The 25,993-nt window shown below is 44.3% G+C and overlaps 1 protein-coding gene across 3 annotated transcripts in view; it reads left to right on the top strand.

Moving 5' to 3' along the window:
* Adamtsl3 (ADAMTS like 3) overlaps positions 1-25,993 on the top strand; it is a 226,320-nt gene that overhangs the window by 80,841 nt on the left and 119,486 nt on the right. For all 3 annotated transcript variants that reach the window (XM_075952699.1, XM_075952698.1, XM_075952700.1), the window contains exons 5-6: positions 11,950-11,995; positions 17,809-18,045. In XM_075952699.1, coding sequence (XP_075808814.1) covers positions 11,950-11,995; positions 17,809-18,045 — 283 coding nt within the window. The remainder of the gene's footprint in view (positions 1-11,949; positions 11,996-17,808; positions 18,046-25,993) is intronic.

The following is a 25,993-nucleotide window of genomic DNA, read 5'->3' on the forward strand; positions in this document are numbered from 1 at the left end:
GACACAAGGGAAGCATATTTTCTTCTGCTCAGTTTGCGGTTCATGTAGATCTTGTGCAGATGTATTAGAAAGTGATGAAGTATGTCCTTCAATTTCCTCGAGACAGTACAGGGTTTGGTGCATGAAGAGCCAGAGTCTTTGAGAAAGAGGACGCATTGGTCCACCCAGGAGGCACGGCAAGGCTGCTGGAGCATGGTTGTAGTTTCATCTAAAGAAATTTTGATAGAATATCAGCTTAGGTAAATGGTTACAGACTTGAAACCAGGCTTAGTTTAGTGACAATCAGGGTTATGCTCGATCCCCCCTGTTTTCTTTCATCTTTGTTGGGAAATTAAGGCTCTATTACTCTAACTACATTGTGAGTGTGCAGAAGAATCATGTTGTATCTTATCATATCAGGGTATATCTATATAAATATAGAGTTATAAATCCTACCGAGATCTTTGTCAGAGGACCACATACCCGTGGACAAGGGGAGGACAGTGACTTCTATGGTGAAGGATAAGTTCCTCTCCACTGCTGGTCACTAGGGGGAGAAGGATCAACTTGAAAGCTGAAGGGGCAGCTTGGCTGTCCCTGTGTAACCTCCAAATATGAGGGACATGAATCATTTTAAATTAATGATAGCTGTAATGGTAAAGAAGTGGAATTTGCTCCATTGTCTTCCTTAAAAAAATGTATCCTGTACACATGTTTGTTAAAAAAGAATTTAGAAGAGTATATTAATGGATGATAATTTCCCCCCTCACCATAGAATCAAAATATTTACATGTTTATATATTCTTGATTCACCTGAAATTAATCTGGTCTTGCTTGTAAACCAATCTTGCCATGTGATGCCTCTCAAGAAACCTGTGATCTGTGGCTTCTTCATCCTAAGTGGGCTGTATGTGGATAAACAAAGCATCCCTTGACTTCTGGCTTTCCTGCTGAAGGTGTGGGCAGGAGAGGAAAGGGACCATACTGCTGTGAGTAGGGGACAGTGTCCTGTGGCTTGGCAGATGGTTCAAGCTGGCTCCTAGGAGGGCTTTGGGATTTATCTGATCCTCTGCCCATCTCTGACCCCAGTCCACTGAGCTCTCTTGTCCCCGGGTTCCTTGATGTGTGTTATCCAGTACACCTCGTCTTCTAACACGATTTACACAGAAGCCTGGTGGGGTCACTAGTGAGCATCAAGCTGAAGGGAATGATTGAGAGAAATCATGCTGAAATCTCCCAGCAACAAATACTTCAGCCATCAGGGTCGGGCTGCTTAGATCTCTCTCCCCTGCGCCCCCTCGTGTGCTGGCCCAGTGACAGCATCCATCCCTCTCGTTTTCATGGAGTTCTTCCTCCCCCAAGAGATTCCCAGGCATCTAAAACCGTCTTCATTTTAGTTTTGAACTGCAATGGTAAAATTTCCCCAGGTATACAATGGTATAGATATAATTTCTCATGAGAAATTAGAAGGTATTACCACACCATTTCATGAGGTCAGACGCAGATTGAGAACTCTGAAGTCCAGATCCCATTCTTTCTCCCTCTCTAAACACATAGAGATACCCCTGTGACGTTCACTAGAAAACACATTCCCTTCAAGCCCCTTCTTTCATTAGCCAATTCTTTGTTCACGTCTTTGTTGGCTTGTTATGGCCCCAACCCCTAACCCTATTCATATAGATTCCTTTCTTTTTGTCCATTTGCCCTGCTTCTTTGCTTCCTGGGACATTCTCTCGCTCTCTCCAACCCATCCCAACAATTCTAGAGGGTAACCCAGATAATGACCACAGTCTGTATTGTTTGGGAGTTTCTGGGATCCCAGTGACCAACAACACAAAGGGAGGGGAGCTACATCTGGCATTAGGCTTTTTGTTTGATACCCTATAACGTCTGGGGAGGCATTGCCCCCATATAGGGTAACTCCGTTATATACATTTATGAATATAAACACATACACACATTTATATTTCAAGAAGCTTCTGCAATAGGAGATTCCCATCTGGCTTTTTCAGAGGACTTCAGGGTTTGTTATCATCCTCAAAGCTTTCTGCTGCAGTAAGGGAAGGAAGCTAGGGGCTAACTACTCCATACTGTGATGTCCCTGCTCTTCGTTTTTAATGTTTACTTTTGCATATAGATAGATAGATGGATAGATAGATAGATGATAGATAGATAGATAGATAGATAGATAGATAGATAGATAGATAGAATGAGGAGCTTAATCATGACATTTTGGACAGGCATATGAGTGTCATCAGTATTGCTTATAGGGGCATGGATACCTCACCAGGGGCTGCAACCCTGACAAAGATGTCTTTCCCTCTCCGGTACCTATTGACTGGCTATAGATCCCCCAGGTGGATGATGCCTTGTGCTTGACCCCCCCACCAGATGGACTCAATCTTGTGCAGGTCTTGCACAAATAATCACGGTGGTTGTGAGTTCATTGTAAAGTAATGTCTATGCTGTGTCTGGAAGATAGCGTTCCACAGCGCCCCACCCCTTCCTCTGGCTCGTGTGTTCTCTCTGCCCCTCTTCTGCAATGTGCCCTGCACGCTGGAGGGTCTGATGCAGATGTCCCCTTTATGGCTGAGCTTTCAAATGTCACTTATTCTTATCATGTGACCAGTCGTGAGTCTCTGCACTCAGTTCTGCCCACTGAAAACAGAAGCCTCCCTGACCACAGGCAGCCTGTTTTGAGTTCTGCAGAAAAAATTGAGTCATTTCTGGCAACCCCAGGCTATTGCATCAGAATTTAACTTTCAACTGCTCTCCAAAGCCAAAGATATTCTTAGTATAAAATAGACAATTGAGATAGCCCCCCCATTACAGAATTTGAATTTTTAATATAAATATTCTTACCTAGCCAGGCAAAGTCTGTAAGATGTTGAGAGAAGAATTTACAAGATTTTTGTAGAAAGTTTTCCAAAAAAAAAATAAGAAAAGATAATATATTAAAATTCTTTTTGTGAATCAAATATAAAACTAATACCAAAACCAAAAAAAGCGTATACAGAAAGAAAACTATAGACCAATATAGGCCATAAATATAAAATATAAAAGTTATAAATTAAATACGATCAATTATTGTTCACAAATCTTTAAGAGAATTGTGCATCAAGATGAATTTAGTCCAGGGTTGTAAGGCTGGGCTGGGCAGTATTGGCACATACCTTTAATTTCACTGGGGAGGCAGAGGCAGACAGATCTCTGTGAGTTTGAGGCCAGCCTGGTCTACAGAGTGAGTAAGACTGGCCCCATCTTCCAGAGTCAATTATTGTAATTTCAATAAGGTAAAGATACCATACATAGGGTCATATCAATTGATGCAAAGAAAGTATTTGACAAAAGTCAACCCTAATCTATTCTAAGAGAACTCTTGGAGAAAAAAGGACTAAAAGGGACTTTCCTCAGTTTGATAAAGAACACTGAAAACCTGCAGCTAGCAGAAACTTAGCAGCAAGCCCTGTGGTTTCCTCCTAACACCAGGAATGAAGTCCTTGGGGGAGGGAGGCTGCTCTTCCCTCTGTTTCTCAGCAGAAGGCTGCACTTTTATGCAGCCAATAAAGCAAAGAAAGAAAGAAGGACCTTTGCTTGCAGAGGACATTGCTGTCTACACAGAAAATCTCAAGGAGTTGATGAAGCAATTTATGCAACTAAAAAGTGACTTTAGCAAGGTCTGGGATGCAGAATAAACATACAAAATCCACAGTGTTTTTCTTACCAAATGGACAGTCACGAAAATTTAAAATAGGACATCATTTAAAATCATCCTAAACCTAAGCATAAATCTATCTGAACATATATAGAGGGCTGCGAAGTACTAAAGACAGACATGAAGGATGGGGGTGGGGCGAAGGGATGGCTCAGTGGTTATGAGCACCGGCTGCCTTTGCAGAGCCCACAAGCTCAGTTCCTGGCACCCACAGCAGATGGCTCACAAGTGCCTGTAACTCAGACTCCAGGCGATCCAATGACTTCTCTGGCTCCCGCTGACTTTCCCCTCCCATATACATGTGTAAATAAAATGAAACGGATCTTGAAAACAAATGAAAGCTATAAATACATGGAGAGATAGTTTGTCCACAGGTTGCCAGACTCAATATGGTAAATGTATCATTTTTCCTAAGTTGATGTATAGGTTTAACTATGTTTCTCTTAAAATAAAAACAGTATTTTTGTGTGTGGATGGAGATGAGATTATTGTAAAATTTAGATGGAAAAGCACAGGCCCTGGAGTAGGTGAGATAAGTGGAGGAACAGAGTAAGCCAATTAGCTTATGTCATATGTAGACATAATCAAGAGGGTGGCTTTGGCAGAGCGACAAATGAGATGATTGATGGGGCGACTTGCAACAACAGACTGTGGAGCTTTAAACCTACTGTTAGGGCAGAAAATCTAATCAGAAAATGAGGGAAGGATGAGCGAGTGGATGCAGAGATAGTCAGTGAATACATGGGAAGGGGCTCAGCATGGCTGGCTATTGTAAACTAAACCATAGTGACTAGAGCGATCATGGAAGGAAACTGTTGACAGGTGAGCATCCGCCAGGGATGCAGGGAACTAGATGGTTCCTGGTGGTGGGTGTGTAACTTGGTCTAGTCACTCTGGAAAACAGTTTCTTTTTTATTTCTTTTTGGTTTTTCAAGACAGGATTTCTCTGCGTAGGTCTGGCTGGCCTTGAACTCACAGAGATACCCCTGCCTCTGCCTCCCAGTTGCTGGGATTGAAGGTAAATGAAGGATTAAAAGAAATGAATCATTGATGTACTGAGCAACCTGGGCGAATCTTTGGGAATTCAGACGACCTTTGGAAAAACAAGTCCAAAATCTGCTTCATCCTGCTCATAAGATATATTTTTTTAAATGATTAAACTTTTAGAAGTGGAGCACGGATTAGTAATTGCCAAGTGGTAGACGAAGAGGGGAGAGAGGAGGCACAGCTACTAAAGGAAGCTTGCGGGAGCCCTGTGATGGCGGTAATGTCCTATACGTTAACCTTGTGAGTGGCCAGGACAGTGAGTGTACAGACGATTCTCTGCCTGCCCTGGTGATGGAGGTGGGAACCCAGCTTTCAGAGGGTTCATTCCACCTTAAATACAGGAGCCCAGGCCTGGGGAGTATTTGAGACCCAGCTCAGGAACTGCAAACCTAGCTTAAAGGAAGGACCTTTGTTGTTCACACACTTCCCAGACAGGTTTTGTATACCAGCCTAAGGAATATGTGGATCTTAATTATGAATGGGAAAACTTTCCACTGTAGAACACGGGTGCTGCTGTTCTCCCAAGAGTTCCAGGGGCACATCTATTGGCCCACTTACACTGTGTATGATAAGAAGGCTGAATATGTATAGCCCGCAGGCTGTGGAGGTTTGCAATGGAAAGTCAGCATAAAGGTGGCCTTGTTATCCACCAGGACTAAGCTATGGAATCCACCTGTTAAAAGAGGAGTGAAGAAAGTATATAAATGTATGTATGTATATATATGTATTTATATATGAATTATGGAATTTTATTCAGCCATAAAGAACAAAAATATGTCATTTTCAGGAATGTGAATGCAACTGGAGTTTATCATATTAATCAAATTAAGTCAGTCTCGAAAGACAAATATCATGTGCTTTCTTTCATGTGTGTATTCTAGATTTTACACTGATATATAAATCATGTATGCATGCATGGCGTGAAAAGATCTATCTCGGGAAATGAAGGAGACAGACAGGAGGGTGATGGGCGAGAAAGGGAGACTCTGAAGCATAGGGGTTGGACATGTTCAAAGTACATTGCGTAGCTGTATAAAAATGTCCTTTTGGAACCCGGTACCATGTGCACCGAGTACCTGCCAGATGTAAAAAGTGACCCTGACGAGCCTGGCAGTGGCGAGGGATCTGGAGAGAGATTCCCACCAAGAGAGCTCTTGCAGCACAAGTTTGCAGTCCTGAAGTGCAGAACCGCGGAGGAAACATTAGCCACAGCCAGGTGTCAACAGCAGTTCCAAGACTGAAGGAGCAAAGTCAGGCAGTGATTCATCCGATGAACGATTGAACCCCCTCCCAACACACAAATCCTAGCAACTCGGTTGTAGAGATTGACGCCTGATGGGTCCAGAGTGCCTTATCATGAGTGGAAGCCACGTGGTCTTTAACAACGATTGTAAAGAAAAGACTTCCTGCTGTCGCTGTCCGTATTCAGTGTTGTGCTTGGGGTCCTAGTCGGTGTAGCCAAAGTAGGGAGACAAGAACACACACCATTTAAGGACTAGAAAGGAAGAAGTAACTCTCAGGACTCACAGCTCAAGTAGATAGTGAATCTAAGAGCACCTGTATACAAATAAGGGGGACAGTTGCAGAATTCGCTGGAGAATTCTAGGCAAGACTAATGCATAAATGGCTGGGCTCTGACTCCGTGGGAGGAGCTAGAAAGCAGCATTCTGAAAGACAACCTGTGACCTATTAAGAAATTACAAAATATTTAGCAACGACTTCTATAAAGAATGTGTAAGACCTCTCTAACACATGATTATAACTAGGAAATCTCAGCATCAGAAAAATGCCAATGGGGAACAAGTATAAGGATCTGAGCCGTCCAGATAACACCTGCTCACCAGGAAACAAAGCCCACAGCAAATAGGTGGAGACAGAAATATGAACCAGAAACTAAGAGATGCAAGCTGCGTTCTTGAAAACAAAAGAAAATATCCAGTCACCGCTGCCACCACCAACAAAAAAGGTGTGATGAGCTTCCTTGTTCTCCAGTTTGGGAAAATTTACAAAGTTTTAAAATGCCAAATTATTGACCTCAGTGTGTAAAAATGAAAACAACCACACATCCTAAGAAGTACAGAGGAAATGGAGAGAATTTAGAGAACAATATGCAGTTCCTGTCAGATGTCTGTTCCCCAGAACATGTTGATGTGTGTGCCATAGTCTATACTGACATGTGTCCCACAGACACGCTGATGCGTGTCCCGCAGTCTGTGCTGATGTGTGTCCCATAGACATGCTGATGCATGTCCCTCATACATGCTGATGCGTGTCCCGCAGTCTGTGCCAGTGTGCATCCCGCAGTCTGTGCTGATGTTTGTCCCCCAGACATGCTGATGTAATGATGGGGGAGAGTCTTCTGGCTTGTATTAATTTCATTGGTTAAATAAAGAGACTGCCTTGGCCCTTTAATAGGACATAAAATTAGGTAGGCGGAGTAAACAGAACAGAATGCTGGGAGAAAGAAGTTGAGTCAAGGAGTAGCCATGATTTTCCTACTGGACACAGACGCAGGTTAAGATCTTCCCTGGTAAGACACCTCATGGTGTTACAGGGATATTAGAAATGGGTTAGATAGATATGTAAGAGCTAGCCAATTAGAGGCTGGAACTAATGGGCCAGGCAGTGTTTAAAAGAATACAGTTTCCGTGTAATTATTTCGGGTATAAAGCTAGCCAGGTGGCGGGAAGCGGCCCGCTGCTCCTATTACAACAGAGCTAGCCATGCGGGTGGCCGGGTGCCGGGGACGCAGCCCACTGCCTATTACTACATGTATGTCCTGCAGTCCATGCTGATGTGTGTCCTGCAGTCTGTGCTGATGTGTGTCCTGCAGTCCGCGCTGATGTGTGTCCTACAGACTGTGTTGATGTGTGTCCCACAGACACTGCAGGTTACTCTGTGGTGACAGGCATTTCTCACTGTGGAACTACAGATGCCCTTTAAAATCTGGAATTACCTGAGATCATCAATGTTAAGGAAAATCAATTGATTCATATCAAAATAATCCATAAATAAATTGGGGTAAAACATTTTATAATTGGAAGAACAATATTCAATGGACAAGCATTAGAATGTGTCAATCCATATAAAAATAAATTTCAAGTGGTTTAAAGTCCATCTATGATTATAAAGTTTGAAATAATGTAGATGGATACCACTATGCTTTCTGGGTAGTGAAAAATTCTTTAGCAAAGTTATAAAAGCCCAACTCATAAAGCAAACATTGACATTTATTAATAGTTACAAGTTAGATTGCTGTAATGTCATGACAATGAGTTGAATTACATTCGTGAACATGAAGACTCTCTAGAACAGTGCCCAGGGGCTCTGAAATAGCTTAGTCGTTCAAGTGCTTGCCAAAGAAGTTTGAGGAGTTCGAATTCCCATAATGCCTGCAGATTCTGGGCAGTGTAGCAGCCCACCTGTAATTTTGGCTTCTTAAAGCAGAGACGGAGGATCCCCAGAGCAAGTTGGCCAGTGAGACTGGCCAAGTCGGTGAGCTCTGGGTTTGAGAGACCTTGACCTGCAAATGAGGATGAATTTCCATGTGCGTGTACACCCATGTTTATGCGCAGATGCACATGAGTTTAAATATACACATGCATGCACATACAGATGCATGCTTGCCCACATACAAGCATTTCAAGAGCCATAAGTGCTCCCGAATCTGTTTCTATTTCTGAAATGCGCCGTGAAGCCTGTGAACCTCCGAATTTGTTGTCTCCCTGAATTGATCTGATTTAGCCAAGCGTATGATCCTACAAGATACTCTAAACTTGGTGTGCATATAGGTGTGTAAAATACGTGCCTGTGTGCAGAATTATGTGTTCCATATATGTAATGTCTAGAAGGTCAGCGGGGATACCAGCTTACTCTGGTGTCTCCAGTAGGAATATGGATGGCAGTGTATTTCCTCATCCCACGTGGCTCTAGGCATGAGGCCAAACTCAAGTCGCAGCCACCTGCTCCACGCCCCCCCCCCCAAAGGGCAGTAATGTCACCTTGCCCACAAACTGGATCAGATTCATTTGAGAGAAGAATAGTAGACTTTTAAAGAATTCAAACCATCTTGTGCCCCACCGTTTGGTTCCTCACAGGTAGGCCTTATTTATTCAGATCTCTTGCTGCCACTCTGGAGTACCCTAAAGTACTCTGAGTTATTAAGGAGGAAACCCACTTCCCTTGGAAGGCTTATCAGCTTCCCTTGAAGAGCCACAGAGACTGATTAAGACTCCATAAATCTTGAGCACTTGTGGTCAGTTTTTCTTGGAAGAGGAGGCTGGAGGCTATTCTATACAAAGCTGAGCAGACAGCCATCCCCGAGCTTTTAGAGACCATCCCAGCGGTGGCTTCTCTTATCAGTGTGCTCCTTCAAATGAGGACTTCAGGGAAAGAGAGGAGCGCGGCCATTTGCTTATTTATTTCTCCGTGGATAGAGTTATTTCAGAACTTGGCTCCACTGAAATATTCCAGTCAGTTCTTTAGCACGACAAGCCATGCACCAACCACATGTCTTTTTTTTTTTTAGAAACCGTGAGTTGATCCTCTGGCCAAGTGCCAATCCCAGGAACCACAGGTTCAGCCCCACTACTATTTTTAAATTAATGTACTTTTATTCTTCAAAACATATGCTTCTGAACCTTTATGACACTAGTGTTTGAATCAATCTATCACCAAGTGAATATTAAATTATAGTACTATAAACTGCAGGGAAACTTTATTAATGTTTGTAATGTATTCTCATGTGACACCAGCATGTTTTTTAGATAGTCATAAATTCAGACTTTAAAAACCTTCCGTTCTAGGGTGCTATGAGTTTTGTAATGGGTAGAGAAACCTTGCTGGCGAAACATTGTTCTTGAGTTTTCATATGCTCCTGATAGGCATCAGGTCTTTCATATGCTAATTATAGTGTATTAAAAACACACAAGTAATATTTTTTGCAGCTCAAAGGAATATTTCCAGAATAAGCTGGCAGGTTCCTGCTTGGGGAATTAGGGCCCTCACGTCCTTAACTCTAAAATAACTCGCATTTCATTTTATGCTTCTTTCATAAAGCAGCCATTCATTTTCCTACTAAATGGCAACCCAAGCTGGCCACATCAATAGAGGCCGCCTGTGGGCAGAGTGTGTGTCAGGCTGGAGGATGGGGAAAGAGAAAGCTAAACGTGGCAGCCGGTGGCTGGTTTGTAAAGCGAGCTGAGCACTCACGCCCTGGTATCTTTATATCTACATCCCGGTCCCCAGTAAGCTCACCACAGACTTTGTGGATGAGGGAGAACGTCCAGCAGAGTGATTTATGTTTGGAGAACTCTTGGAATGAAATTCTTGTTTTCTGTTGTCCCCTTCGAAGCCCTCGAAGTGGGATGTGTGGGAGGGGTGCGCTTGGTCTTTAGGCTTGGAGTTTGGGGCTCTGTGTTCACACAGGTGACTCCTGGACACGTGGGTGACAGCTGGGTGTGGACCTTGGCTAGGTAGCCGGCAGAGCTGACATGAGACACTTGACTCTTCTCTTTTAGGTTAAATTTCTATTTGAAAAAATGTTTTTATTTAAATAGGCAAAATTAAACAATTATTAAAATTCATGTAAAAAGTATTTCTAAGTTTTTAAATTACTTTTAAAGAAATTTCTCTTCCTTGTGCACTCCCAAGGGCTTTTAGTTCTTGGTATTTCTATTAATTCTGATTTTCTGTTGAGCCATTTCCCTTTAATTTTTCTTTCTCCTTGAAATTAGGAAACTTGATTGAGTAAAATAAGAATAAACTATAATAAAAATGTTTTTGAAAATGAATAGCCAACGGAAAATATCAGAGGACATCAGTCCATGTAAAGAACAAATTCTAAGTGGATTAAAGCCCTTTAGGGTTATAAGCTGACATGAGAGAAAGCCTTTGGAAGTCGCTTCCCTGATCTAGCAGCCAAGTCCCTAAAATTAACAGCATGACTGAAATCGCCCTTTCACCCCCTTGTTTGTTTTCCTCTGTCACCCACATGAGAGGGAAAGTGACGCGAGCCTGGCCAATGAACGGCCTCCATCAGGCGGCTGGGGCTCCCAGAAGAATGGAGTCTTCCAGCCCAGCATGGCTTTTTTGCCAGCCTCCTGGCTTGGTGTTTCCTACATCTTTAAAGTGTGGTGTCCTCTCGTGAAGGCTGCTGCCAACCTCAGGAGTAGACTCTTGACAAGGGAAACCATGGGGAGGTTCGGTCCCTTAGTGTGGAGACTTAGCCAACCCCTGACCATAATGTGGGAAGACATTCTAAACCATGAGTTCAGAAGGAGCAACTAATGGGTTCACGGTCTGTCTTCAGAGTCAAACATTGGAAGCATTAGGGGTCATGCTTTGGGAGGCAGCCATTGATTGTCCCTAAGCCTTCTAAATCCAGCTGAGGATGGTACCTCCCACGGAGCGGTGCGTGCTGTAAGGGAACAGAATGTTTAAGGCTAGCTGGGCGTAGCGATGTATGCCTGTAATCCCAGCACTTGGGAGGCAAGGGATAGGAAGATCATCACAGGTCAACCAGGGCTGCATGGCCCTGCCTATGAAAAACAAACAAACAAACAAACAGTGAAGGGTTGCTTGGCGTGAGGTGTGAGTTCAATGGTGGCAAAGCAAGAAAAGTGAGACTCAGCAATAAAGAGCAACCCCAAACACTGGGCAGGGCGGCACAAGCCTTAATTCCAATACTTGGTGATTTGGGGGGGATGAACTGGGCCACATCGTCAGTTCCAGGTCAGCCGAGGGCTAAATGGCAAGACCCTGTCTCCAAAGACACAACAAACAACCCAACAAACACAAGAAGGGCATCAGACCCAGTAATATACAGAGTAACCATTATAGAAGAGATAATTTAGAGAAGCATTTGTTGATCTCTTTGGAACACCACACACACACACACACACACACACACACACACAGACACACACACACACACGCCATAATTCCAGAGATTGTGTAGACCCTAGAGTAAGAACAAAGCTAGCTGATCATTGTGCCATTCACTAAAGAATTCACCCTCTATTTTATGGACACCTCCTGGAGATGTTTTTGGTTCCCTGATCCATGGACGTTTGCTTCTTCAGAATTTAAACTTAGAGTCTTTGCAGTAGTACACAGCACTAAAATTTTACAGGAAACTAGCACCTTGTCTTTGCATCATTTTAATGCGTGCCGCTTCTATAAAAGCCATTGTTTCCTTCCTCCTTTAGAAACTGCGAAGGACAGAACATCAGATACAAGACATGCAGCAATCACGTAAGTCCGAGACTATGTCATGCGATTATTCCCTGTCTTAGAGTGTTTAACATGAATGGTGAGACCGACACTATCTTGAGAACTGTTCTGTTAACTTTAAATACTTGTTTGGTTGATGGCAGTCTTTGTATACAAGTATCTCCCATCCACAGTGCTCTTTGTGGGCCATTTCACATTTATGATGGAACTTGGTGAGTATGTAATTATGACTCCATTCATAGAAGTGACATACACAATAGCTTCAGAGTCCTTCAAGGCCCCAAGTGCTTTTATGTCAGGATCTCAGCTAGTTTCTTCCACAAAGTGGAGACATACATGAAGAAGAACGGACACACAAACACACGAAGAGGGAGTGAGGCTGAGGGATGGACACACAGACACGTGAAGAGGGAGTGAGGCTGAGGGACAGACACACAGACACACAAAGAGGGAGTGAGGCTGAGGGATGGACACACAGACACGTGAAGAGGGAGTGAGACCAAAAGAGTAAAATTCTTTTTGAGAGTTTCAAAGGAAGACTTTAGCTGGGAACAGGTCTGGGGTGTTTCCTCTACAGCAGACTGCCTAGGTGACTCAGAAGGTCACACAGAAGGAAGGATTTATACAAGCCTCTTTGTTTGGTACATGAGTCAGCACTAAAAAGAATTAGAATTTTCTGCTTTGCAATTATATGCAAAATTTGGAGCTGGGGTGGTAGTTCAGTTGGAAAAGAGGTTGTCTTGCAAACAGGAGGACCTGAGTTCAAGCCCCAGAACCCATGTAAAAATTCCAGGCGTGGGGGCGGGCTTGTAATCCCAGCACTGGGGAGGCAGAGAGAGGAGGAGCCTGGGGCTCACTGACCAGGAGCCTAGTTGGTGAACCCCGGGCTAGTGAGGGACTCTGTCTCAAAGGAGGCCAGCGACATCATTCAGGATAACAGTCAAAGTTGTCCTCTGGCTCCATTCACACAGATGAACACATGCACGCACACTTGTTCCTTGGCGTGCACACGTGCCTGCTACACACATCAAAAAAACAACCACTCCTTTTTATTCCAAACATTTTCTTCTTTAGCAAAATATACTCGAATCAAAACAGCGGGGCTCCAGATGAAGTGCAGAGGCTCCGGGAAGCTCTTCTGAGAGAGGCAGGTGCTCTCTTAGGAAGTTTAGCAGTGTCTCCTGACACCTCTGCCCTTTTCTTTCCAGAGTCCTCTTTCTCCACAGAAGTCCCACCTTTTCTGCCTTGCTATTGGTCATTCAGCTTTTTCTTAAAACGATCAGAAGGCACTTGGGCAAAGACACACCTTCACAGTGTCAACAAATATTCTGCAACAGACCCAGCAGGGTAGCAGGCCACAGTGTCCTCTCCAAGAAACGAGCTCCTGGCTTCCCTGTCAAAAGAGATGGGGTCTTGGGCTGAAAAATTAGGGTGCAACATGGTGAGGCCTAAGTGACTTCAGTCTTTAGGTAAAAGCTCTGATTGATGTTCAGCATAGGTCCTTACAGAGAAAATTATCAGGAGCCTATCAGAGCGATTGTGAGATTTCAGAAGAAGCCGTGCATGTCGGTCAGGAGTTCTAACACCCGAATTCATTGACTCCTTGTGTTTCCTTAGTCCAGGCTATGGAATTAAAGGCGATGCTAGCAGCAGCAAAGGGGAATGTCTTCTAAACTGCACAATGTATCACAACTTGGCAGGAACATTTTTGCAACATGGGCAAATTTTTAATGAGCAGTTAGCTCTGCACAGTGGGCTCTCTGATGGCTTCCGAAAAAGGCGACATTTGATGTGGCCTTCGCAGGATCCTTATTTTATGCCATAAAGCCCATGAGTGGCTGATTTTTTTACCCGTTTTCACAAGGTGTTTCTCTTGGGGGTCTTCTCTTGCCATCGCTGTTGTTTTTGCTCTGTATTAGAGCCATGTTCTGGGGCTGGATGGCCCAGTGGTTGACAATACTTGCTGCTCTTTCAGAGGACTGGAGTTTGCTTCTCAGAACATATATTGATATGTTCACATTTTCCTGTAACTCTAGCTCCAGGGGCTGCAACAGTCCCCTCTGACCTCTGTGAACACACACACATACACATAGCCCTAAATAAATATTAATCTTTTAAGAAGGAGCTGTTCCCTCTCATATATGTCTTCAACTATGAGACTAGACTAGGCTATTTTAATACCAAAAAAAAAAAAACAAAAACAAAACCCTATAATGTCTTGAGCTGCGCTTAGCTAAGCCAGGCTGGGCAGGCTTAGAGTTGAGGCTATACCAATGTAAAGTGAATGAAAGCAATTAACTGATTGCCTATGTCTCCTCCAGTTCTTAGAAAGTGGAACCCATGAAATAGTTCAGTCTTCATTAGAAAACCTGAACGCCCAGAGTGTTTCTAAGCTCCTTCCTCTGAGACGTATTTCTTCTGGCCTGTTAAGTTAAGGCAACACGCTTCTACTGAACACACTTGATGACCTTTGTCCTGGGTCATCTGCTCCCGAGAACCCAAAGGAACACACCGCAACACTGTCCCTCAGTAGAAGTATGTAATATTTAATATTATTTAAGCAGAAACAGGTTTCGAGAGCCTGAACCCCAAAAGTGAAGAACAGGGTGATTTTCTCCTCCTCCTGAGATGTGTGGCTTGCCAACTTTCCTTCTCCCTCTGTATCCCATCCATTCTCCTCTGGGATGCGAACTGCCAGTCTTTCCTGGGGCACACATGCCATAAAAGAAAGGGACAGCCCAGCCCCAGATTCATGTGACTTATTCATCTCTGCCCTCCTCCTTTTTGGTGTAATTCAAATTCCTGGGGAAGTTTGACCTGGTGTAGACCAGATGTGTCCTGGCCAAGGATGACAAACTGGGCCACCCATTGGGCAAGGGCTAAGCTCAGGCAGACATCCTAGACTTACATTAGCTAGCACTCACTGCATTTTTAAATCTTTACTGGCTTATAGAATTCAGCCTGCCCTACAGAGTGCTTGCCACACCCGTGAGCCCAGTGCAAGGGGACACATCTGTTCCCAGCTTTCCTGCACACTTTTCTTTGGTTTCGAAGAATTTGAAAGAGAACACTGACCATGGCTTGTGGGAAAGTAGGTGATGTCATCTTGTTATCGATCTTCCTCGTGGTCACACGGAAGACAGAGTCCCCATTTCTAAAGAGAAAAGTTGTCAACTTCAGTCTGCTGTGCTTTGCTTTTCTTCATTCATCATGGCCTGAGATAAGATTTTATGTCACTAAGACAACCAAAATGAATACACTGTGGGACTGTCGAATGTTTTACACCAGTATAGTGAGCCCACAGAAAAGTCTGGTAAGCATGGTCTGCTCCTTCCCTAACTATTTCCAAAGGACTTGAGGGTGTTTGCAAAGACCAAAGGCACAACCCAGTTGTTGCATAACATTGTGTGGAAATGCAAGGTGAGCAACTGTCCCTAGACTGGGACAGCATCAACAGCCGAAAGAATGACTCATTCAAGTTAAACTTTCTGGGGTAAGTGAGTTTATTAGGGGTGCTTAAGGATGATTATGGACAGTTCCGTTTTCCTAGAAGTCTCACGCAACCCCTCATTTTATGTGCCTCTAAGCTTAGAGTGGAATTGATCATACAGAGCCAGCTTCAGTGTGATACTTAGTGGGGCAATGGATGTGACTGCAGACCCACACACCACACTAGCCTCTGGGAAATTGATGCTGATAGGTACTTCTACCAAAGACTGCAATGGTGTAGGCCAACGCAATCCAACCCTAGGAAGGGTGGCTTGGTTTTCTCTGTCTAGGAAGCAGAACAGTTAAACAGTGGATTGCAGCAAAATGGAGTCACTGTATTAAGGATTAGGAGGTCTGGCCCCATTGTAACAGTAAAACACGGGTTTGATATGGGGGAAAGGTGATACATGAAATAAACTATTTTTTAGAAGCATGTTGAAACATGTTCTTTTTTTTTGAGAAAATAGGGTGAGATTTTTTTTTTTTTACCTCACAGTACTCATCTGAATAATTCTAGCTAGAACAAAGAGTTAAACTGGTCACAGTGGCAGGTACATGGCTGAGACAGAGCAAGGAGGACCAACTGAAATTCAAAGTGTAAGCATAGCTAGTCTGGGCTGCAGAGACTCTATCTCAAAAATCAAATGGAAAAAAAACCCCAGAGTAACAATGACACATAAAACCCCAACCCCAAGCTCAAAGAGTTAAATGCCACTGCCAACCTATAAAGGAACTAGACAAATACCTTTTATATGTATTCGTCCTCAGGGCAGGGTAAGAAAAGAATCTGTAGTCCATTAAAATGGAAGAAGTCTTGCAGGGTAAGAAACGTTAAGAAACGCAAGGCTGCGTAAACATTTAAGCCTTCTCGACTTCACAAGGTGCCCTGAGCCAAATGACACAGTGAAGAGGTTTCCAGCAGAAATGACCAAATTTGATGACCACATTTTCAAAGACCAGGTATAAAAAGGCAAACTTACAAGACTGCCTATGAGGCCTAAACAATAAGAAGGAAACGGAACTGGAAGCAATGAAATTGCCTTATACACGTCTGATTAGAAATTATAATATCCAGATGGGGAAGAAGGAACCAGAAAGGCAACCGTATAGGGTGTGGCTAACGGTGATACCTTTCTCTAGGACCATTTCACAACACAGAGTAGTCCCTAAAATATGCATGCACTTGCACTCAGAGAATTTTATTTTCAAAAATAAACCCTTAGGGAAGAGTCAAGCTTTGTATAAATATTTAAGTATAGGAATCTTTGTAAATTGTAGCTTATTCATTTTAACATAAACTTCCCCCCCCCCAAGTTCTTAGAATGAACATTAATGATTTTCGTAACAGGGAAAGTATAAAATAATAGAAACCGTTTTCGGGAGTGCCCACTTGTCTCATCCAGCATCTTGCCTTGGAACTATCTAGAAGGAGGAATGCATAACCTAAGAAAAAGGCCTCCCCCGAGTCTTCAGCACTTGTACTTTTTACTGTTCATGGGAGGGAGCCCTAGGGTGTTGGGCTTTCTTTGCTTCTGTCACAGACAGAACCTCGCACTAGCCTGCTGAGGGCAGATGTTTGGTACCAGTGAGGAGCAATGGGAGACGAGAAAAGGAAAAGGCAGGCGCATCGAATAGCAACGGAGACACGGCCAGCAGCTCTCCCAAAACACAGATGTTTGGACAAGACTACACTCCTTCCTGGGGATTTATAGGCAGTTAACAGTTGCTAGGGGTGGGTGTGGGGGTGTCTGGGGGAACACAAAATAAGACGGGAAAGTAGAGTGACAGCTGGTTGGCCAGGGGAAGGTGTTCAGTGGGAGAGGAGCAAGAGAAGGTAATGGGGGTAAATATAATCGAAATACATCATATAAGTGCCTGAAAGTATCTTAATAAAGGTCATTATTACATAGAATTAAACTACTTTAAGAAAAAACACCCACAGCAGTTTGGGGCTAAAATGGGAGCAAATGACCCCGCTGAAATGACTCCCAAGGGGCAGGACTGATACCGTTCCTGTGAAGACCTTGAATCGCCTTGGATATAAAGGCCTTTGGTTCCGCCCCCCCCATGACTCAAAAAGGAGACTGCTATTCATTTGGTAGTTTACACACGAGATGGCTAAACCAGGCTAAAATTAGCACCTACACAGGATGTGCCTTAATTAGCTGGGAAAACACCTGGTTGGAAGAGGGATAGGATTAATAAAATGCTCCCCTTGGCAGGTCAGCCTTGCAGAGACCCCTGTGGAATTCCGCAGTGTAGAGATGCAGGTTCAGTTTGTAATCTCAGGGTGTCGGGAGGGCCTTCCCCTGCCCCCGTGGCTGGTTCCTTATGTTTCCCTACAGGACTGCCCAGCAGACTCGGAAGACTTCAGAGCCCAGCAGTGCTCAGCCTACAACGACGTGCAGTACCAAGGCCACTATTACGAGTGGATTCCACTATACAATGACCCTGCCGCCCCGTGCGCGCTCAAGTGCCATGCTCGGGGACAGAGCTTGGTGGTGGAGCTGGCACCCAAGGTGCTGGATGGAACTCGCTGCAATGCAGACTCACTGGATATGTGCATAAGTGGCATCTGCCAGGTAAACCACACCTGCCATACCTGGCCTGGGTTTGGGGACATTCCGTGTCCATTCTCAGTAAGGAGGTTTGGACCATTTCAGTGTTAAGTGTATTCCCCGGGAGTGAATGTGTGGGCTTTAGGGAAATGATAGAATTCTCTCTGTGTTCTTCTGATCCCTGAGAAAGGTTTTCCTGGATATCCAGCATTCCAATCATGTTTTCCTTATTGAATGCCTTATGGCTTTTGCCTGTGCAGAATCAAAATATATGACTTCTTAAACTCTCTGGGATCAGGAAATCTCCAACTTGGGCATACAAACAGAATCCCCCCCACACCCCTGCCCGCCAAAGCGTTTGAGATAGTGTAACCTGCCACTCCCACCCAGAGTTTCTGACTCTGTCCGTGGGAGTGAGGCCCAGCTTTTTGCGTTTCTCTTCAGTTCTCAGAGCTACCGAAGCTTTGCTGCGGGCTCCAGGACCACACTCTGAGATCACTGCTCTGAGCAGGCAGTACTGACCTCTGGGATCAAGGTCGGTCCAGCAGGTGGGCCTGGAGATTTTGGGGGAGCTGAGAGGAGTGGGACCAAGGCATCAACACCAGTGGATGGCAATAGCTGAGAATTTAGGCAGGTTCCAGAAACAGCATGCGGACTACAGGGGCATCGTAGACTTCCCTCCTCTTCCTTTGATCTATAAAGGATGTTTCTCTCTCTCTCTCTGTGTGTGTGTGTGTGTGTGTGTGTGTGTGTGTATGTGTTTGTTTGTGTGTATGAGACAGAGAGAGAGAGAGAGAGAGAGAGAGAGAGAGAGAGAGAGTACATGTGTAGATGTGTTAGCTCACATGAGAATTGGTGGAGGCTTAGAGGCTGACATCAGGCATCCTCCTCAATTTTCCTTCACATCTTTTGAGACAGAGTCTCATTGAACATAGTTTGGCTGATCAGCAAGCCCTAGTGATCAGCCTATCTCCTCTTGCCCCCACCATCACCAGGGCCAGAATTATAGGTGTGTGTCACAAGATCCTAGGAACTTTACCAAGTGAGCCATCTCCCCAGACCCTGAAAAACAATTTTTTTAAAGGAAAATATGGAGTTAATACATGAAAGTATGAGGAAGGCTTGGAAATAGAGGAGGGGAGCAGTGGGAAGGGGTAGGATATGGTAACAGGAGATGATTGCAGTGTGCATGTGAAATACATAATGAAATCCATTAATTTATACATTTAATAAATGCTAATATAAAACAACAAATTTCTAGTATTCCATCGCTTCTAGAAGGCTCCGGGCAGTAACAGTAACTATGACAATCAGCCCAGCTGCATGTGAGAGAAAACACAATATCTATCTTTCCTTCCCCATGGCCTTTCATGTTTCTTCTTCCTCTTTCCTTTGCCCCCCCCCCCCGTTTTCCAATCACCCACTTCCACTTTCAGGTTCCTTCCTCCCTCCATCCCTCTTTCCCTTTCTTCCTCCTCCCTTCTTTCCTTCCTCCCTCCGTCTTTCCATCCCTCGCTCCCTCCTTCCTCCTCTTCCTCTTCTTCTTCCTTATAAATGCCATTCTGTCTTCTCTGCCTCCCTCAGTGGTTTATGATGGGCTGTCTTAAAATCCAGGAATCCTGCCAAGTTTTTCAGAACCTTCCCACACAGTTTTCTGCTACCTGACTCCTCAGCTGTTTTAACATAATTTTTAAGGGGGTACCTAGAAAAATTTAGTGTAAGACAGATATTTTCCACACTCATTCTTGTTCCTCTACATGCCCATCCTTCCTACTCCTCAAACATCCCATCCAAATTATACAGATGTTACATCTGATGAGCTGCGTGGAGATAATGTGTCATTGCCCAGAGCAGGACTTATAGTCATCATTCCCTCCCTTTGTCTTCATTTCCACTTCAGGCAAAGTTTTGCCATATGCTTGTTACTGTTTTCAAAGTAACTGTGTAGCCCAGGCTAGCACCAAGCCTATGGTCCTTCTATCTCAGCCTCTTGAGTACTGGGAATCCAGGCTATGATGTACTCACTGAATCATTCTATCAACACAAAATTCTCCATGCTTTGTCTTTGCATTCCTCTGTTCCCCTAACCGCTGGGAACCAGCAGAAAAATTCCAAACACGTAGAGACAACGAATTCCCAAATAACACATAGGCAAGAATCTCACAACAAAGGAAAAGTTACTTTGAATTCAGCGAACATGGAAATACAACTTGATAAAATGTGTGTGATACAATGAAAGCTGCCCTCAGAGGGAAATTTCCGACCCCAAAGAAGGCTCCAAGATGGTGCATCTATGCCTTAGGAAACCGGAGATGCAACATAATTCAATGTGAGTCAAGCAGAAGAACTCATGAAAATGAGAGGAAAATCCCAATGAAAAGAATTGGAAATGAAGAGATAAAGGTGGCCAAAGTTAGATTTTTAGAAATAGCAGTAGCATTTTACAGCTATAAAACAGACTAAGAAAGTAATGAGACAGAAAGAAAATGGCATCAGAAGTAAGCATGAGACATTACTCAGATCAGACTCAGTAGACAGTCAAAGGACAATGAAGGAGTAACAACCCTGTGCTCATAGACTGGATAGACGAAATGACCATATGTTTTCAAGATAGGGTTTCACTGTGTAACACTGACCAGTCCTGAATCCACTGTATGGACCAGGCTGGCCTTAACTCACAAAGATCCACTTGCTTCTACCTACTGAATGCTGGGATTAAAGGTGTTGGCCACCACAGTTGGCTTAATGTTATTCTTAACAGTAACAAGTTAGACAGTTGCTTGCTAAGATCAGGAACAAGGCAAAGATGTCCCCCCAACTCCTCCTCTCCCCGCCACTGCCTTTCAACAGACTGGGAATAAAAAAAAATATGCTGTTTGAGGAAAAGACCAAAATTATCTTTGTTTACACATGATTTGATTGCATATACTGAATAAAAAAATAAAGCCTCCTGGAACTAACAACTGATTACAAATAATACAGTGTATATAAACAGGTTAGCTGTACAAAAGTCAAAGACTTAAGGAAATACAACTCCACTTACATCAGCATCCCCCAAGGGAGTTGAGCAAAGTTGGAGAACCGGCATTCTACAGCCTCCAGTCTCCATATAAAGTGACAGCAATCAAAGCAGTAAGAAACCAGCACAAGAAGAGACAAACGGGAAGTGGTCTGTTCTGTAGTGGAAAGCCTAGGAATAAGTCCATAGCCAGCCAAGTGATCTCCCAGGAAGCAGCAATGAGAGAAGACAGTCCACAGATTGTGCTGGGATAACCGGATATTGCCATATAAGCACTCTAAACACAGATTGGCCTCCTTTACCAAACATAACTATATCACAAATCCAGATGCAAAACAGAAAGTCTTCTTGAAGTTGACACCGCAGCATCCAGCCTCCCCTAGCTGCCTGCCAGTCTCTCTTTGTCCATTGCCTGCCCTGCTCTGTCTTATCTAACACTCCCTGTTGCCAAATCTTGCCATGCTCAACGCTTGCTGTTCCATTCGTTTGCATTATAAGCTGTCCAGGATTTCCCTCTGCTCCAGCCAGTCCGCCCTGGGGCTTGTCCACTGCATAGCCGTACTTCTCACCAGTTCGTGGGATTGTGCTTGTTTCCTTCTAGCTTCTTGTCAATGCCGGGCATTACGTTTGTGCTCAAAATGAGCTTGTTGTCAGTAAAGGTGACATAGAGGGGTGTGGCTGAGCGCAGTGGTACAGCTCCTTCCTAATACATTAGCAAGGCCCTGTGTTTGAGCATCAGCAACGAGGGAGGAATTCATCGGGCTTCTTCACTCCGAATGAAGCGATATTAGACACCGAGGTGTTGGAAAGTTGAGAACGAGTTAGATATACAAAGAAAAGGCCTGGGCTCATGACATGCAGAAGAAGGAGGCAGCGTCAGGTGTGTGTAAGGGTGTCTAATCTCCTACGGGGCTGAGAGGTAAGGTGTGGTCGTGCGATAGCGCTGGAAGTTGGGACTGCGTGTGCGAGTGGAAAGAAGCAAGTTGTTAACTTTCCCCGAGCGCTGTCGGAAGAGCCACTGAGTGATTTTTCCAAGAAACAGCGCAGATGGGCTTGCCGCTAGAAAGGTTACCTCCCTGGTAGTGTGCCCGGATATTTGGAGGGGGCAGGATCTGGGGGAACAATGGGAGGTCAAGTTTGGACTCACGAAGTCTGCAAAGTCCAACAGTGGGTAGGACGACTGAGGAAGGGGAGGGAACTTTAGGAAGGGACAGCATGTTGTTTAGGACCGCATGGGTGAACGGATGTGGGGAGCGGAAGGGGGTCACTTGGTAGACTAGTGAGGTCATCAGGAAGACAGAAAACGTTGGGTGGGAATGAGATGGGATGAGCTTGGTACACCTGTGAATAGATAAGTTGGCTCATATTCTAGATCTGGGCGGGGGGGTGATGCTAAGGTCCTGGTATCTAACCTAATGCCCCTGGGTACTCAGTAAGGAGAGCCTTACTGACCTTGTCACTGAAGGGGAAAGCATACGACTGGATGGAAGAGACTATGTGTCGTGTAAAGACCATGAGCAAGAGAAGAAAGGCTGGGAGAATATTGCACAAGGAAGGTTAACAGTGCCAGTTATTTCGGGGGCTTCGCGAGGCTCGGGAGGTAGTTGATGAAAGCTAGTTGGCGACCTCGGTTTGAGTAAAGCCTGTGACATGGCGAGAAAAGGCATCGGTGGTTAGCAGACTTCACTAGTTTCCCGGGGGTATGCAACACAGTGCCACAGACTTGATAGCTTAAAACAACAGAAATGTGTTTTCTAATACCCTGGAAGCCAGAAGTCCCAAATCAAAGCTTCAGCAGGATTTGTTCCTTCTAGAGAGAAAGCTCAGCCCATCCCTCACTCTTCTGGCTTCTTGTGGTTGATAGTCAGTCTCCACGCTCCTTCCTTCTGGATCCATTGTGGCAGCCTTGGCCTCTGTTCTCATCCAATCTTCTCAGCTATCTCTATGTCTTTCTTTAAAATAAAAACAAAACAAAATCAGGACACCTGCTATTCTTCCCCAGATGATTTAATCCCAGGATTCTAAGTTGAAGTTGCATAGACTTCCAGCTCACTTCCTGTAATACATGCTGTCATCTGCTCAGAGCTGGCTGATGGCCATGTGGCCTCTCCCTTAGTGTCACCGAGATTTGGCCTTTTCAATGGGCAAAAAATGAGACACAGCCTTTCTTGTATGCCCTTTCAAAAAATGTTCAATTCCAGAAACATTCTATGTGCCCAACAGGATAGCTGTAACCAAGGGGGCCTTCAGTCAACCCGATTTCACGTTTCCAGGCCTCCTCTGGTCCTCACTGTCCAAACTTCCCTTTGTTATCTAAATCCAGCTTCCTTGTTTACCCAGTAACTCCCAGCTTTGGAAGAGATCTGCAGGATGATAGCAGATTCCACTTCTGAATTAGCCCGTTTTAAATGAGCGTCTCCCATTGTGTGTCTGTGAATCCATGCTGCAGGAAGGGGTAATGTCTGTTTTCATTTTCCAAGGTGAATGCAGACCATCTGAATAAAAAGATGTAGAGATTTCCCTGTTGAATGCAGTATCTTCCCTTCCTCAGGGAAACACTCCCTTTTTGTCCCGTGTGGTGGCTGTCAGCAGTTGTCAGGGAGAGAGAGTCAACTATGTGAGTCACTCTGCTGGCCTCGGGATCACTGAAGGGAGCCCTGATGAGTATCTGGCACAGACAATCATTTTTGCAAGTGTGTTTACAATTTTCTCATTTAAAGGAACATGTCACAACGCTCCTGGGAGCAAGTTTGCATGAGCCCGAGAAAGCGGACAGCAGGAAACGGTCACAGGCCTCGCCATGGTCTCACTGAATGAAGCTTGCTTCTGCTTCTGATGCTTGCCGGGCCAGCTCTGCGGATCAAATTCCATTATTTCTCCCTTTTCCTCCTCCTCTTCTTCTTAGGGGTGTGTGTGTGTGTGTGTGTGTGTGTGTGTGTGTGTGTGTATGCATGCGTGCACAAGTGCCCTTCGATGCCAGAAGAGGGCATTGAACCTTCTAGACCTAGTGTTGCAGGTGTTAGTGAGCCACCTGACAAGGGTGCTGGCAACCAAACTTGGGTCCTCCGCAAAAGCAGTGCACACTCTTAACTGCTGAGATGCCTCTTCGGCACCGGGTTTGATTTCTTATTTTTGTTTATCAAATTTCTTGGCAGCTAATTAGATGAAATTACTTAGAGTTTGTGATAAAATAATTTATGAGGGGTTAGACAGATGGATCGGCAGTTAAAAGCCCTGACTGCTCTTCCAGACGATCTGGATTTGCGTCCAGATGGTCACGGGTGGCTGACAATTTTCTGTAACTCCAGTGCCAGGGGATTTGATACCCTCTTCTAACCTCCTCAGACACTGTACCCATGTCGGAAGTACACAGACGCACATGCAAACCACACACCCACACAAAATAATAACTTTTAAAGTAAGAAATAATTTGTTAAAAAAATGTACAATGGGATTTATGAAAAGAATAACAAGTAACCCTGGGTGTCTTCTGGGGATTGGGAATTATCTAAGCACCTGACTCACGAGCCCAGCAGCAACTGATGAAGCAGGAACAGTAATCTTCCTACCCAAATGGAGACTATACATTTTGTTTATAAGGAAAATTGGTGTCCAGAGGGAGGTAAACCCCCAGAGTGTCTTCGTCTATGTGAGCTATAACAAAGTACTCCAGAGCAGATGTGATAAACAACACAAAGGTGCTTCTCACAGCTCCGATCTCAGCACTGGAAACACAGTTGTTTAACGGGAGCCTACTTCCTTATTTCAGACAGCTGGGCCCTCTCTTGTAAGAGACAAGAGAGGTCTCCAAGGTCTGTTTTCCAAGGGTACTAACTAATCCATTCTAGTGGGTTCTACTCACATGCTCCAACCTCCTCATAGGGGCCGCACCCCAAACACTATCACTACGGGGATCAAGACTTCAAGACATTTTTGATTCTAAAGGGATACATGCACTCAGATGAGCGTACATAGCTAGGAAATGACTGGGCATGCTCTGTTTAAGCTGCACATTCTGAGCATGATCCTTATAAGGTGATAGTTCAAGAAAGAAAGACGAAAGAAAAATGCCTGGTCATGCTCAGTGCACGGTCATAGCATATATGTCCAGAAAAGAAAGATGGCAGACAGGATGCCAAGTTTGGTCTAGGTTACACAAAAGAATAAGTTGGAGCGCCTCGTTGATTTTGTCTCAGTCTCTAAGTTTTTCTGTATTCTGAGATGAAATAAAACGAAAAGATGACTGAGGTCATGCTGAATGAAAATGTTTTCCTCCCAAAGGTGCTCACCAGTCTTGCTCGGCAGTTCGGGATATTTTTGTCTGGGTATTTGTAAAGCTAAAGTCTCGTTGAAAACGGGACGTGCCGGTCACTCCAGCAGGGACTTTATCCTAACATCACACTTTTAGTATAGCTACAGTAGACAGAGAGACCATGAGACTCTCATGCTGACTCTTCAGTCTTCTTAACAGAACTGACACAAGCCAATTGGGCTCATATTTTACTGGTCAAAGACAGTGACAACAGGTCACTTCTTTAGCAGTTTCAGATATGGGTTCCATCGCATGGGGCAGACTTTAAATTTGCTCCGAAAACCTGGTTGATTACTCCCATGACATTTGGGCGACAATTATTCCAGCATATCTTGCAGGCAGGTTGCTGCTGCAGGTCCCATGTTTGTAGCTGTGTGATAGTGATGCTTGCTTTTCTTCCCCAATAGTATATACAGAGTACCTTCCAGGACCATGGTCACTAGTCTGTCGGGATAAAGTGTCCAGTTAGGCACCAGCTCAATTTCAAATTTTCTCTAAAGTAATATCCAGTTTTCAGAGGTATCAGACAAAAAGTTCATTCAAAAGATTATTTGGCTCTTGAAGAATTAAATTTGATTTATCTGGGAAAATCCACATTTTGCTTCATTTGGATTAATGGCACTTACTTAAGCTCCATCTGC

The sequence above is a fragment of the Microtus pennsylvanicus genome, chromosome 18, assembly GCF_037038515.1.
Source record: "Microtus pennsylvanicus isolate mMicPen1 chromosome 18, mMicPen1.hap1, whole genome shotgun sequence".
Taxonomy (NCBI): Eukaryota; Metazoa; Chordata; class Mammalia; order Rodentia; family Cricetidae; genus Microtus; species Microtus pennsylvanicus.